This window comes from Eschscholzia californica, unplaced genomic scaffold, assembly GCF_041429995.1.
Source record: "Eschscholzia californica isolate CP2 unplaced genomic scaffold, dmEscCali1.0.p SCAF_3, whole genome shotgun sequence".
Classification (NCBI taxonomy): domain Eukaryota; kingdom Viridiplantae; phylum Streptophyta; class Magnoliopsida; order Ranunculales; family Papaveraceae; genus Eschscholzia; species Eschscholzia californica.
The window spans coordinates 53,015,452-53,030,412 of record NW_028238420.1 but is presented as its reverse complement, the minus strand read 5'-3'; the positions used below and the strand labels follow the sequence as shown (position 1 = coordinate 53,030,412).

Genomic DNA, 14,961 nt, shown 5'->3' with positions numbered 1-14,961 from the left:
GAAGAAAGCTCATTCAGAGAAGATAAAATCATAAATGATGAGAGAGTGATATTTTTTTAGAAAGAGTGAAAGAAAATTGATGTGAAACAATTAAAAGAAGGATAGTATTGAGAGATAAAATATAAAATTAACGGTCTTTTGACGTCAACAACAAAAAGAAGTCATCTATGCATTTTCGAAAAACCAGAAGTCTAGGCAGGAAACTTGTCATGAACTAAGAGGCCATTTGGGAAACAACCCTTTCATATTCCCCAATCAAACTAGTATTTTCCAAAACGAGCCTAAACTAGCCACTTAGAGCATCTCCAATGGGACATTCAATCTCTAACACTTAGAGTGCAACATATGACTTTTTGGAGTTTTTGTTAAAAAATCATCTCCAATGGAACACTTTGTTACACACTCTATAATGAGTTGGACACATTTATTATAGAGTGTCTAGAGAGAGAAACTCTAAAATGAGAGTGTCTACTTGAGACTCTCTAAGTGTTACTTTATTATTTCAACCAATAGAAAACTTTGTTTTTCAACTACTTTTTATCTATTGAATTGAAGAGGGACATGTGTATTAAGTAAGAGATTTTAGAGATCTCCATTGGAGACCAAACAAATGTAGAGTGTCTCTATATTGACACTAGGAAAGAGAATCTTTATTTGACACATGACAACTAGATTTTTAGAGTGTTTATTAGAGTGTCCCATTGGAGATGCTCTTATTTAGCGTGTGGCCATGAATTCTTTGGGTGGAGTTAATTTTATATGAGACTAGTCTACAAGGTGAGTTTGTCTTTGGTTTAAAAGTTTAGGATAGAAAAGTACCTAATGGTCTGTTTGAATGAGCCAACCCAAAGTACAATGTTGACGGAGAAAAATAGAAGAAGGCGACTTTTCTTTTAAAGCAAATAGAGGGCATTGCCAATGGCGCATTGGGATACTAAGAGATGGCTCTCTTGGAAGGTCAATAAATGACTTTCAACAAAAATAAAGGTCAATAAAATACAAACCTAACCCCCCTAGTTAAATAACACAGATATTGTTTTCTAAAATTGAATGTTTCTAAATCCCTATGGTTTAAGGTTCTATTTTAATTTGTGAAGTTCACTTTAATTAGGTTAGAAAGTAAATCTCCATTCTCTCACATCACATACTGGCAAACCAAATTAGAAAAAAAAAAGTAAAACAAAAAAGGTGGAGAACTATAACAACTAACCACCTTTGTTATTTTAACAATTAAGTAGAGGAATTATTGATTAATTTCCTCATTGGTTGGCATAAGATGATTAGTCACTAACTAGTTGTACTAATTATTTGCAATTGGCTAATAAAAAAAAATTATGCGCACATGTGCTGAAATTATTTAGGTTTATGAACTACAAAATTGGGTTTTTTCTCGAAAATGGTCGATATTTCGGAAGAGACTGAATCTGCATTTGACATTTTCATTTATATTTGTGATCATGTGAATCACTCAAAATGCAAAATGCAAACTAACTGACTTAAATGAGTGCAACTTAAGAAATAATTTATAAAGAATGAAATTTATTTAATAATTAGATTCAATAATTTATAAAGAATATGGAAAAAGACTTCGTTACCTAGTAGAACCGAGTCCTAGGTGGATGATGAATTGAAAGCATTATTTGCCTTTCATTGTACTACACTAGGCATAACCCGTGCCTCCGGCACGGACTATCTTTTCTTTTTTGTTACAAATATAAATAAATTCTTACAAATAGAAATTTTAATTGGTTGAAAAGAGTAGAGAAAAATTGTACAATTAACTAACAACTATAAAGCTGAAGAGGTTAAATAAGAGATATAAATATAGAGATTTATAAAGTCTACAAAAACTACTGATCCCATTTATGTAGATCATTTTATTGCAAAATGTATTGTAACTTTTGATATGGTTGCATATTCATGCTTCGTTAAACGTATAACAGGACAACATGCTCTATAAGTCGAAGAAATGTCGTGAACATAATCAACTAATTTTAGTTTCATTTTTCTAGTAAGGTAGTCAACTGTATTGCTCTTCCAACAAATGATATTTATTAAAAGAAAACAATTTCAAGCTCTGAACAATAGCAACCAATATTAGTTTCATATTTCACAAATCCTTTTCTTTTTCTTGTTTTCGTTTCAGGCGGATCTTTAATTTCATTAATCTGCTAGATAAGAAATTAATTTCTATCATCATACTTTTCTTACATCTACTCCTTTAACAAGTTCTTTAATCTTTAAGTGGGAAACTTTAAAGAATAAAAAACAACTATTAATTAAACTAATACAACTTTCAACAAAAAAAATAATAATTAAACTAATACAACTTCAATGACCTGAACATTTAGATCTTTCATGAGATTTTTGTGGGTATGGTGTTCACTGCTCACAAGTAGCAATTGCTTTGGAACTGCATACTTCACGAAATTAACCAAGTCATCCTGAGCTTGAAGAAGTCGTATAGGAGAAGCATTTAGATGATGCATAGAGTACACACTGCAAAATACATCAAACCATATAATTTAGACAAATTTGATTGACATAATAACGACATACATAAAATTAAGACATAAACTCGCCAATAATCTAATTTCGTATAATTAGTAGCAAATTCATATATGTCCATTGCTTATTATGAATCCTAATTATCTAATCACAAACTTGATCATGAAAATAATTATTTGACTCGATACCTAGGTAACATGGAGTCGTATGGAAATCAATAGCAAGTCACTGGGAAAAAATAAATTAGTTTCTCATGAGTTGCAAACGTGAACCCAATTCATTAACAAATTGCATATTATATGATCGGGAGAATTTGACATACACCCCCACTATTATATGAATATTAGGACTACACCCCCACTTTTTGAAAACTTTTGACATACACCCCTACCTGGACGGAAACCGTCAACTCAGAGTTAAGTTGGGTGTGTGTGAAACACACTCGCCAACCATGACGATTTTACCCTTTTGTAGTAATTGAAATATTTTGAGCGATTTTGACATACACCCCCACTATTATATGAATTTTTGGACTACACCCCCATTTTTTGAAAAAACAAAATTTTTCAATTTGCCCTCCAACGATCATCTTTTACCTCTTTTCTTATAAACTTATTTATCTTAGACAAGCTAAAAGATCAAAGCGAAAGAACTTATTTATCTTATATGTCAAATAAGATAAATAAGTTCCTCCCATATAAGATAAATAAGTTCTTTCGCTTGATATCCCAAATATTTCCTCCCATCTTTTCTATAGTTTGATATCTCAAATAGTTCTTTCGCTTTGACCTTTTAGCTTGTCTAAGATAAATAAATTTATAAGACAAAAGGTAAAAGATGATCGTTGGAGGGCAAATTGAAAAATTTTGTTTTTTTCAAAAAAATGGGGGTGTAGTCCAAAAATTCATATAATAGTGGGGGTGTATGTCAAAATCGCTCAAAATATTTCAACAACTACAAAAGGGTAAAATTGTCATGGTTGGCGTGTGTGTTTCGCACACACCCAACTTAACTCTGAGTTGACGGTTTCCGTCCAAGTGGGGGTGTATATCAAAAGTTTTGAAAAAGTGGGGGTGTAGTCCTAATATTCATATAATAGTGGGGGTGTATGTCAAATTCTCCCTATATGATCTGGATCAAATGAATTTCGTGAAAATTAGCAAATCAAGTCCAGATATATTCAAGTATGTAATTAAAGAACTAAGTTGATTAAAATTTCATAAGTTGCTCCAGAAACGTTTCCAAACGTAGTACAATACTTCAATAGTAAAGGGTAAGATGAATTTTTTGCAAATATTCACCGAAAAGATGTACCAATATTACTGAGATGATGTCAAATATCAACTAAGAACTGGTCTAACTAAAAATCGCGGGTCAAGCTATAATTTGGACCTTTATTTAATAAATCAATTTATATTATTTCGGTATATACTTCAAGCCATGTTTAAATGCATAAATATTCATACATTAATTAGTCAAACTTGTATAATTTGGATATTTGGAGTCTAGGTTAGGTGTCTCATAGTCGACAAAGGCAATGGGTCTGTGAACTATTTAATACCTCTTCTACTTACGAATTTGGACCAAAAAGATGTCACTAAACTTATCGAACTAACTTCTAATTGCTATATTCTTTCATCGAAATATATGCACATTGGCAAGAAGTTATATTAAGATAATATGCTTGATCAGTACCACCACAACCATATATGTTTGTTAATATAATTCATACCAACAATGTTGAAGATAATCAAAATTGACCAAGTAATATAAGCTGATCTATAATGCAATGAGTCTATCAACTCCATTTACGAGTAGAGCTAATCTATAAATGCAAGAACAAAAAAATAAAGTTCAATTGAAGTTTTGATATGAGATATAAGACCTTATTATCGAAATGAAGCGAATAATACCTCTTCACTAAGAGAAATTTAGTATAACTTTAAGCAGAAACACAACTTTTAATTACCTCACTAAGATTACACCTGAATCTGTGAAGAAGTGGTTATATGGGTCAAAACAGCACTGCATTCATAATATCAATAAGCATATTAGTGTTATTTCCATTAAGACATGTTCACAAGAACTTAGTATTCATGTCAGTAATTTGTTTAAGATTATACCCATCAAATAAATGAAATAATTTGATATCCTTTTTAGTTCTTTATCATAACGGGTAGAAATTAAACAACATATACACATACCAAAATTTAACGTATCCTTAAAATTCAGACACCAAGTACTTTAGATAGACATTCTATTTAAATACTTCAGATAGACATTCAGTATAGATACTTACCCCAAGTGGTTCATATACTACTGCACATCATGAACCGAAAATCTGAAATCAATACAAAAGTAATAACAATACCTTTCTCCACCAATTCTTAGCATTATGAAGATAAAAATATAGAAGATTGATTACCCCAAGATGCTAATTAAATTAAGTTCTTAGACCGATAGTTGCCATTGCGAGTCCTATTTAGCCACCTTATAAATGAAAATCATAAAACTTGATCAAACATACGCAGACTAAGATCAACAACCATGAAGATCAAAGTACACAATAATATCTGTTGTGCTGAGATTATCAGGAGTCCAATAAAAACACCACAAAGCTTGGGAACATTTATATATTACCTTCAGAATCTCTTTCTGCCATTTCAACAAACACTTGAAATTTACCTGTTTCACCACAAGATGAGTGGAGATTAATGTTTTTTTTTTTTGAATTGTTCAGCGTTTGCCTCGAATCCTTGACCTCTAGATGGAAGATTATACCTCTTACCACTCCAACCAAGGGTTGTTGGCGAGTAGAGATTAATGTTGAATATGAATATAAACAAGGATAGAAAATGAAGAAGATACAAACTACAAATGAGATTTATGCAAGAAGGGGAAAACTGACCTGACATGAATCAATTCTCCGCAAACCAAAATCACGGTCAATTGAAAATTTTGTATATAACATTTAACCACATAGTATAAAATGGACAAAAGTTTTAGAGGAAAACTTATTTGACTTCATTTTATGAGAGTAGTGAAGATAGCTTGCTGGGAGAGAAACGTTGAGCATGGAAATGAATCGAGAAATGGGCGAAAATGAAGGGGAATGAGGAATCGAGAAGTGGGAGAGAAGAAGATGAAGGAGAATGAGGAAGATGGACCGAAACTGGGAGGGGAAGGGTTTTGGGAACAATGGACAGATGATTCGATTGACGGGCTCAATTAAAAGAATTGGTGTCAAATTGAACATACCAGATTAGATGAGAAACAATCCTATTCAATAAGGTGTCCTACTCAAATGTCCACGTGGTTGTCCAAGTAAGCACAATGGTGCATTTATTTTGTCCTAATCATCAAAACCCACTCTGTTTTGTTATATAGATATAGATTTAATTAATAATTTTGTCTCCCTTATTAAGCTGTATGTCGACTTATAGTTATTTATTGTAACTTAGGCAGTTAACGTGCTTATCACATTTTAATGATGTATCAATGTCTTGTAACGACTGACGTAGATTGTAATCGATTTCTCACACAAAGAATAAGACTAGCAAGATGAAAATTATTCTTGCAGCGGTATATAGGTCCCCAATCAAACGATCCACCAAGTATAAGGGCGTCGAGAATGAAAAAACTTGTTTAGTATAAGGACGTTTGCATTAAAAACGAGGAATCTGTTATAACAGCGTCCGTACTGTTATCCCGACGACCCTCTTTTATGACAATAGACTATTTCCGACGGTGCATAAAACAAACACCGTCGGACCTAAATTCCGACAGTAATTACAGTATTCCCGATGGTATTCTTGATCGGCCGTGGTGAATAGTTTTTCTTTTTTAATATAAAAATTTCAAAAGCACATGTTCAACTTCATTAAATTTCTCTTCATAAAAAAAAAAAAAAACTTCATTAAATTCACTTATGGGAATGGATTTATTTCCAAAATGATAAGTACTGTAATTTGTAGACAAGGGGAAAAAAGAGCCCTCTCAGATCTCTCTGCCCTATAAAATACCAGACAATGCAATCTACACCTGTGAAGTCCGCTGTCCGCCACGCGGAAAACTTAATCTTCCTCAGTTTTAGGAGGGCCCTTCCACTTAAAGTTGTCTGCATATGCCTTAACCTGCACCAACATAACTCTTGAAGTTCAAAAACAACAAAAACAAATCATAACAGGAATCAATGTGTCCATGGGAGCTTATCAGATTATCTACCATGTTCAAAATTTTCTTAAAAATCCAAACTTACCCAATATCTAATGTGCCTTAAACATATTGGGACAGTTTGGTTCAAAATTTTTTGGTGGTAAAAAGCAGAACTTAGTAAGGACTAAGGACAGTTTGATTCAACACCGGAATCATAAACTAAAGGACAAGCCTCCCTAAACTGTTAGCTTAAACACTGACTGACCACACCAAGAGAAGTGATAAGCCTCCCTAAACTGTAATGATGAGCATAAGTTCTAAAAAAAACTGATTGAGGAGAAAGTGAACCTTCAAAAGAGGCGTATGCCGCTTCTTAACCTGCAAAAAGTTCAGTTAATGTTAAAATATTTAGCATGAAAGTAGAGATATCACATGTACATCATAAGAATTATAGGAAAAAATAAAATTGAAGTGGGGTTATTTTCATGGGAACCCTATGCTTTTATCGACCATAAAAAATGTGGACTTAATTTCAAATTACAAAGTATCAAGTAGGTAGGAGCTATGTAAAACGGTTAACTTTTAGTATATTTCCGTGTTCGATACTCGGTCCCATGTACTTGTGCAGTTGTGCGGGATACTCATAGTCACTTCAACGGGTGTAATTGTTTTCGCATGTCTTGTCTACTTGCACAAAATCGTGTCATGACCATATAATGCAACTCCAGGTTGAAGTGTTTTATGTATAATGCACGTGGGCGTCTGTGCAGCTGTATCCTTGTTTAGTAGCCCCACACTGACTATGTAGAGATCGCGAATAAAAACATATGTAATAATACTCTACGACATTCTATCTCCATAAAACTTAAAATCTTAATTAGTTATTATCGAGTGATATATCTTACTTTAGTAGAAGTTTATCTTGTTCAAGGAATGAAATTTCGGTTTCGGTGGAAATTTCGGTCAGTCCAAAAGTGGAAACGTTTCGTGGAAACGTTTCGGTCAGTGTGGAAATCTTACAAATCTATAGAAATGACAGAAATATGTGTAATTATATATAACAAGACTCTTCAACCCTTATTAAACATAAAAAAGATGTTACTGCAATCACATAGTTAGGATGGGGGTAAATTGAATATTTTATTGACAATAAGACCCTAAATATAATATCTTTACTGTTAGTAGACCGCATATGAAAAAAAATTTAGCTGATCTGTAGTGAAATATGTTAGTTTGGGGAGTATTTGCAATTACACAATTAGTTTAGGGGGTAATTTAAGTAATTTTAAATTTGAACTGTTACATTAGGGGGTAAGTTACTAAACTAATATATTATGTATACTACAAAGTAAAACCCATGAAAGATTATAGACGCCTCAAATTACTGCGCTAGGCACCATCTCAAAGACGAAAGTTCGGTAGGATTTTGTTTATGAGGGGCGCCTACCGCTATAATATGGGGCGTATTTAAAACTTCCCAACATAAACCCTAAATGAATTAGGGTTTTTTCAGCAGCAAAAAGAAATCAGTTTCTTCCTTCTTCTTCTTGCCGCACCTACTTTCTCTCTCTAGGGTTCATCCCAAAACCTCAAACCTTCTCAAGTTGGACGAAAACTTCTTACGATTTTGTTTGTCAAGATGATAAATAACCAATTAGAAAAGAAATCAAGAAGAAAACTTGTAGAAATCAACCAAAATAGGAACAAGTAATGAAGAAGGTATGTTTATTTTTTCAATTAGATGGTGTCTGATAGTGTTTATTCGAATATTTCGAAACTTCAAACGAAATTTCGCCAGATTTCGACCGAAAATCTGCACGAAATTTTTGTAAGTGCCTTTTCGTTTCTGTAAGTTGAAAACCCGACATATTTCGGCAATTTCGACCGAAATATGTCGATTTTTCATTCCTTGCGTTTAACTATTAAGCATCTCTTTCTGATCTTTCTGGAGAGTAAGACAGTGCAAATGTAGGTGGAACTCTCAACAGTGATTAATTTTATTTCTTTGATCAGAACAATAGAAAACATAGGTAGATCTATCCTACTTGCGTTGTTGATATTCTTATGTCATTGATTTAAACCTCTGACCTTAACATGCTCGAAAAGAACCACGATTAAGCTTTAATCTCTTCTGTTCTTGCAATAACTGGCTTTTAATCTTCCATGGTCCTGAAGTTTAGTGGCTGTCATGTAAACAAGATCAAGGAATGAAAAATCGACATATTTCGGTCGAAATTGCCGAAATATGTCGGGTTTTCAACTTACAGAAACGAAAAGGCACTTACAAAAATTTCGTGCAGATTTTCGGTCGAAATCTGGCGAAATTTCGTTTGAAGTTTCGAAATATTCGAATAAACACTATCAGACACCATCTAATTGAAAAAATAAACATACCTTCTTCATTACTTGTTCCTATTTTGGTTGATTTCTACAAGTTTTCTTCTTGATTTCTTTTCTAATTGGTTATTTATCATCTTGACAAACAAAATCGTAAGAAGTTTTCGTCCAACTTGAGAAGGTTTGAGGTTTTGGGATGAACCCTAGAGAGAGAAAGTAGGTGCGGCAAGAAGAAGAAGGAAGAAACTGATTTCTTTTTGCTGCTGAAAAAACCCTAATTCATTTAGGGTTTATGTTGGGAAGTTTTAAATACGCCCCATATTATAGCGGTAGGCGCCCCTCATAAACAAAATCCTACCGAACTTTCGTCTTTGAGAGGGTGCCTAGCGCAGTAATTTGAGGCGTCTATAATCTTTCATGGGTTTTACTTTGTAGTATACATAATATATTAGTTTAGTAACTTACCCCCTAATGTAACAGTTCAAATTTAAAATTACTTAAATTACCCCCTAAACTAATTGTGTAATTGCAAATACTCCCCAAACTAACATATTTCACTACAGATCAGCTAAATTTTTTTTCATATGCGGTCTACTAACAGTAAAGATATTATATTTAGGGTCTTATTGTCAATAAAATATTCAATTTACCCCCATCCTAACTATGTGATTGCAGTAACATCTTTTTTATGTTTAATAAGGGTTGAAGAGTCTTGTTATATATAATTACACATATTTCTGTCATTTCTATAGATTTGTAAGATTTCCACACTGACCGAAACGTTTCCACGAAACGTTTCCACTTTTGGACTGACCGAAATTTCCACCGAAACCGAAATTTCATTCCTTGGTTAAACGCAATAATGCACAAAGTGAAGTATTGAGAAGCAATAACACTTTTAGAAACTAATGAGACATACCACATAATCCCATCCATGTTTCTCAGCAAAAAACTTTGCAGCTTCTTCGCTATCGAAAGTAAGTCCAGCTTCACCAACATTGGCATATGGGTCTCCAGTTGAGGTCCAACCCATCAATGGATTTTCCCACCTGCAGAAGAATGCCATAGATAAGTCGGACAGTCGGTAACTTAATTAACTAATAACAAAGATAATACTAGTAACTATGTTTATGAGTAGTGTTGCTTCCTTCGATGATGATATATCCGGGGTCTAAAAGGAGCCCTGCACAAATCTGGTATGATGCAAGATCCATGATTTTTATGAAAATGTATTTCATTTGACCACTAAACTGTCAGTTCTTCCATCTGTTAGTAAAGCTGTAAGAGAACTTCATATTTTGTGAATGACTATAATTAGTCTCTCTATTTGTTGACATATTTTTCTTAGTTTCACAAAGAAAGTTCCATATTTGTGATCCCAAATGTTCAGTCAACCCACAGTTCTATACTGGAGTATTTGCTTAACTTAATGAGGGTTACTTATTAGAGAGATTTGAAATAAAAAAAAAAACTTATTCTAGGACAGAGAAATAACATCATTAGTTCATAACTAGTTCATTTCAATGTGCGGCATATCAATTAAGTACCAACTTTATAATTTATGGGTTCGAGGCACGCCAACAATACAAAAAAAACATGAGTAACAGTTCAGGAACACATTTTCTGATGCGCATGCGTACAATAGAGAACCCTAAACCCCAATATCATGCCGATAATTTACAGACTAAAAAATACATTCAAACTGCCTTCTATAGACTATGAAAAAGAAAACAAATCGTTCACAGACAATAAGACATACTTCTGAGTAGACAAAAAATTAATTTTCCACTTTCCAACGTTTCCAGAACCTTGTTGAGTTGCAGTTCGAGCAGGTGAGTAAATTACAACCTGCCACGGAATGAAATGAAGTCAAATGGAACTCTATCTACTTCACAAAGAAAAAAAAGACACACTAAGGGCAAGTCCAATGTAGGGGCTCGGGCTCCCAATTTTGGGAGCCCCTGAAGCCCCGGGGCTTTTCTCAATTGCAACGTCAGACTTCCAAAAGTAGGGGCTCCCAAATCCAAATTATGTGTGTGTAATGTACGTGTGCGGACTTTTAATTTAAACTATGAATTATTAATTTCAAATATAAATTTAAATTCGATATTTTTTTTATTTAAACTATGAATTATTAATTTCAAATATAAAATTTAAATTCGATATTTTTTTTGAGTTAAACCAGAATTTCATTCATAAGTAGGAAATCAATCCAGAACATTCCATGGTTTGAGAATTTTAAACCAAGTAGAGAAATGGAGATCGAGCGAGTCTATCACACTGAAATTTGTAAAAACGATCACGAACTTTTCTTTCTTGCACTTGCAATCGGTTGGGTCGTGGACTATGGATTGGTAGTAAAAGGAATCGTCGATCTTCATCAATGGACGAATCGTAGTGCCATTCTATGCATGAAGAACTACCAAATCACCTTAAGAAACCACCACCTTTACCCACGTCCTCCTCCCTCAATGACAATGGTTAGTCGGATGATGAAGATGGTCATACCACTCTGGTATACTCCAAAAACTCTACTGGGATCGTTAAATAGATGTTAAATTAGGGCAAGAAACGAAAGAAGTTGAATCTTTTAAATTCGATATTATTCTAGAGAGAGATAGAGAATTCTAGAAAGAATTGAAAAAAATATATTTTAGAGAAAGAATTGAAAAAAAAAATTAACAATTAAATTTGTTTTAAGAAAAAAGATAAAAAAAATAAATAAAAGGTTAAATGGGGTGGGGGACCCAACCCAAATAACATGTTGGGAGTTCCCAACGGCTATAAATGGGGCTGGGAGCCCGGGAGGGTGGGGCTCCCAGCCCCACCATGGGGCTCCCGGTTGGAGCACTCCCGGGCTGGGTTGGGGCTCCCAAATTCAAATTTGGGAGCCCCAGCCCATGCACGTTGGAAATGCCATAAGTAATATTAGTATTACAACTCATGAATCATGATAACTTGACATGCATATATATATATATATATATAAATATATATATCATGATCATGAAGTAGAAAATGCGTAAAATCACCCAAAAATTAAGAGTCATCTGTTAATTTTAATGTGATCTTATATAAACTCAAAATTGATTTAATTAAGTAAGTAATTAGAGAGTTAAGTTGCTGGGAAGTTATTTTCTTAAGTTGATTAAGTTAGTGGGTTAATGGATGAGTTAGTGGGATCATGTTAGTAGAATTTGGGTATATAAATAGACCTTGTAGTTTATTTTCATCAAATCAAGTCAAGTAATTCAATTCAGTTTATCCATTCTTCATTCTTCTTTGTCTGTGTGAAATTAGTTTCCTTTATCATTCGCAAGTTAAAGTATTTTTAATTTCCAACATCATCCCCTTCGATACAATCATAATAACTATACAAGGTAAAATTTAGCTTTCTCAAGTGAATGTATGAAACTATGAATGAACATAATATGAATTCATTAGGTTCCAAATCATGAATTTTGAATCTATATTGTACCTAAAAACTAAAATCAATAAAGATAAAGTTGTACTAATTAGTGTTTTTCAACCTAATCTACTTATCAAGAAAAAAAAAAGATCAAAACCAACAAACAATTCTACAAATTGAGATACTCAGTGCTCATGATTCTGAAACATACAATTGTAACCCTAATTCTTCAATTCTCATAGATAATCTAGGAAGAAAGTATTAGACGTGATTACATCAATAAAAAGTGTACCTTTCTTCGGAGATGTTCTTGAGGAATACCCGAAACCATTCCAATCTCGCCTGGTCTGATCTCAACCAATGCATCTGAAGAAAAATATCTCCACGATGATGCAGAAAATAAAGCTGATCGAACAGATGAAATGCTTCGTCGTAGAGAGTTCGCCATCTCAAAACTGGTTCTTCTTCCTCTAAAATCAAAGATGATTGTTTTTATTGCGTTTTTACCTCGAGAAAGTTCGTTGCCTCGAGATGAACGATCTAATTATATTTTAGCATCTCGAGGACGCCCCAATGACAATGATACTATTTGCTTTTTGTTGCAAAGACAATGATATACTATTTCCTTTTTGTTTTTTTTTTTTTGTTAAGAGGTTACTATTTCCTTTTTGTTGCAAGACAATAAATGATATAGGAGTCTAGTGAAGATGATTTTTTTGTTTCAAATAAAATTGACTTTTTTTTTTGAAAGCAAATAAAATTCACTTAAATGTGCAATATGCAATTTGTTATGAACTAAAAAAATTGATTTGTTTGATTTCATCGTTTACGAGGGAGCCTATAACGCCGTAGTTGTTCGTTTGAACATAAAAACAAGGTTCTTGTTTGGTTAGTTGATAGAAGAAGAGTAACCACTGGGGTGTTAACCTTATCAGATCCGATAGTAGGTACTCCATTAACAGGGACGGAACCAAAATTATAGACCAAGAGGGGCCACTGTAATACGAATTCGATTGTTTTGTTTGACAATTTATTTACATTTTATACTTATACTTTACTTACAAAATGGTCTTTTGTATATAATTCGAAATTGTACCATCGGTTAAAATTATGTTTTTTTTTAACTTCATTTTACTTTCATCATTTGAGTCCGTCTTCTAGATAGAGAACTAAACTTTTGCTAAATGAGTCACAATTTTTTTGGCCAGTGTTTTGGGGAAATAAACAAAATTTCAGGGGCAATAAGTTTTGGGTGGAAACAAATTATTTTTGTTTCCTCCAAACATTACCCTTTCATTTTTTTATTCTTTCTTGTTGTCCTCTCACCTCAACTAGAACTCCGCGACCTCCACCGAATTCCGACAACTTCCACCATTAATGCTGGCGATCATCATCAACAGAGTCCTCTCTTCTTTCTTCTTTCTTCTTTCGTCTCTATCTTTTCTTCTCTCTTTCTCTCCCTCTCTCATTATCTCGCGAAATTTTTGTCGAAGGGGAACTTCCTTCGCCGAAAACTCGTCTGGATCTGGAAGAATCAGATTCAGACGAAGGAAACCCCAGCTTCGTCTGGAAACCATACGAAGGGTTCCGGCGAAGGGGAAACCCCTTCGTCGGAACTGTAACAAAAACAGAAGGGAGAGGGAAAGAAAGAAAGAGAGAGGCAAATAGAGGAGAGAGGAGAAGAGAGAAAGGGAGAAGATAGAAGAAACTTTTCCGGCCAACATCTTCATTCCGGCAACTTGAGGGGGAGTGTTTGGTTAGAGTTTTTTTGGTTTTTCCGTGTGTTTCCCGGAAACTTTTCTGCTTTCCCCAAAACGGTGCCCATTCTTTTTTATTTCCAATCCATGTGAATGGTGCATCTCTTTTTCAAACTCTAAAAAAGAAAAAATGCGACGATATGTAAGGGGTTTTCAACAAAAATAAATTGTATGCTTTTTAAATTCAAGTTCCACAGAAATTAGATGGTTTATACAGCATTTCTAAGCACCCCAGAGAAGTCTTAAAAATTAAGGCTACATTGTCAAAGTTATGTAGGCACAAGGGGTTGAACCCGGTCGCTCAAGTCATTAGGAAAGGGTCTCCCAAAAGGCCTACATGTCTTTGTTGTTATGTTTTCTTTAAACTAATATTGTAATCCTTGTGAATCAGGGTTACAATAATAGTCGATACGGCTAGGCCGAGGGGGGCCATGGCCCTCTTTACCCTAGTTGTAATTCCGTCCCTATCCATTAAGGACGACCTTGGTTCTTACTACTGCTTATTGGGAGCCTTCAATCTCTTGCGAAGATAGCATTGTCGCACGGTGTGTTCTGCCTCCAGTCTGACTTGTTCGTGGTTAATAAAAATCGAGATATTTGGAACCATGGCAAACCTAATAAACGCAAGGTGGATTGTCCAAGCACCTTGTCATGAAGTCCTCGTCAAGGCACGTTGCACATGGTCCCGCTCTGACTCCCACATACAACTTTTTTTTTTTTGTTAATTCAGCAAGGATGGTGAATATTGGTGAACGGAGAGAAGAAGATGAATCAAAAACTTGATAAATATCACCC

The 14,961-nt window shown here is 33.9% G+C and overlaps 1 protein-coding gene across 2 annotated transcripts; it reads right to left on the bottom strand.

Annotated features, from left to right (window-relative positions):
• Positions 1-6,331: 6,331 nt before the first annotated feature.
• On the bottom strand, positions 6,332-12,976 carry LOC147551789 (NADH dehydrogenase [ubiquinone] iron-sulfur protein 4, mitochondrial-like). Of its 2 annotated transcripts, none has more exons than XR_015238273.1 (5): positions 12,702-12,976; positions 10,760-10,848; positions 9,790-10,049; positions 7,012-7,764; positions 6,332-6,641 (listed from the first exon to the last, which is right to left on the bottom strand). XR_015238273.1 is itself a non-coding variant. In XM_086671051.1 (5 exons), exons 1-5 carry the CDS (start codon positions 12,855-12,857, stop codon positions 6,582-6,584), a joined length of 465 nt encoding a protein of 154 aa, XP_086527177.1. In that variant the 5' UTR covers positions 12,858-12,976; the 3' UTR covers positions 6,332-6,581. The 2 variants fall into 2 exon arrangements, 1 of the variants encoding a protein (XP_086527177.1); XM_086671051.1 differs by having other exon boundaries at positions 7,012-7,041; positions 9,920-10,049.
• Between the last annotated feature and the right edge of the window lie 1,985 nt (positions 12,977-14,961).

What these genes read in the sequence shown, in the direction of transcription:
- LOC147551789 (XM_086671051.1), bottom strand. Translation starts at nt 12,857, where the DNA reads ATGGCGAACTCTCTACGACGAAGCATTTCATCTGTTCGATCAGCTTTA. An exon ending in AAGAACATCTCCGAAGAAAG is followed by an intron (nt 10,849 to 12,701) that starts GTACACTTTTTA and finishes ATTCCGTGGCAG; the next exon opens with GTTGTAATTTACTCACCTGC. An exon ending in AATTTTTTGTCTACTCAGAA is followed by an intron (nt 10,050 to 10,759) that starts GTATGTCTTATT and finishes ATTCTTCTGCAG; the next exon opens with GTGGGAAAATCCATTGATGG.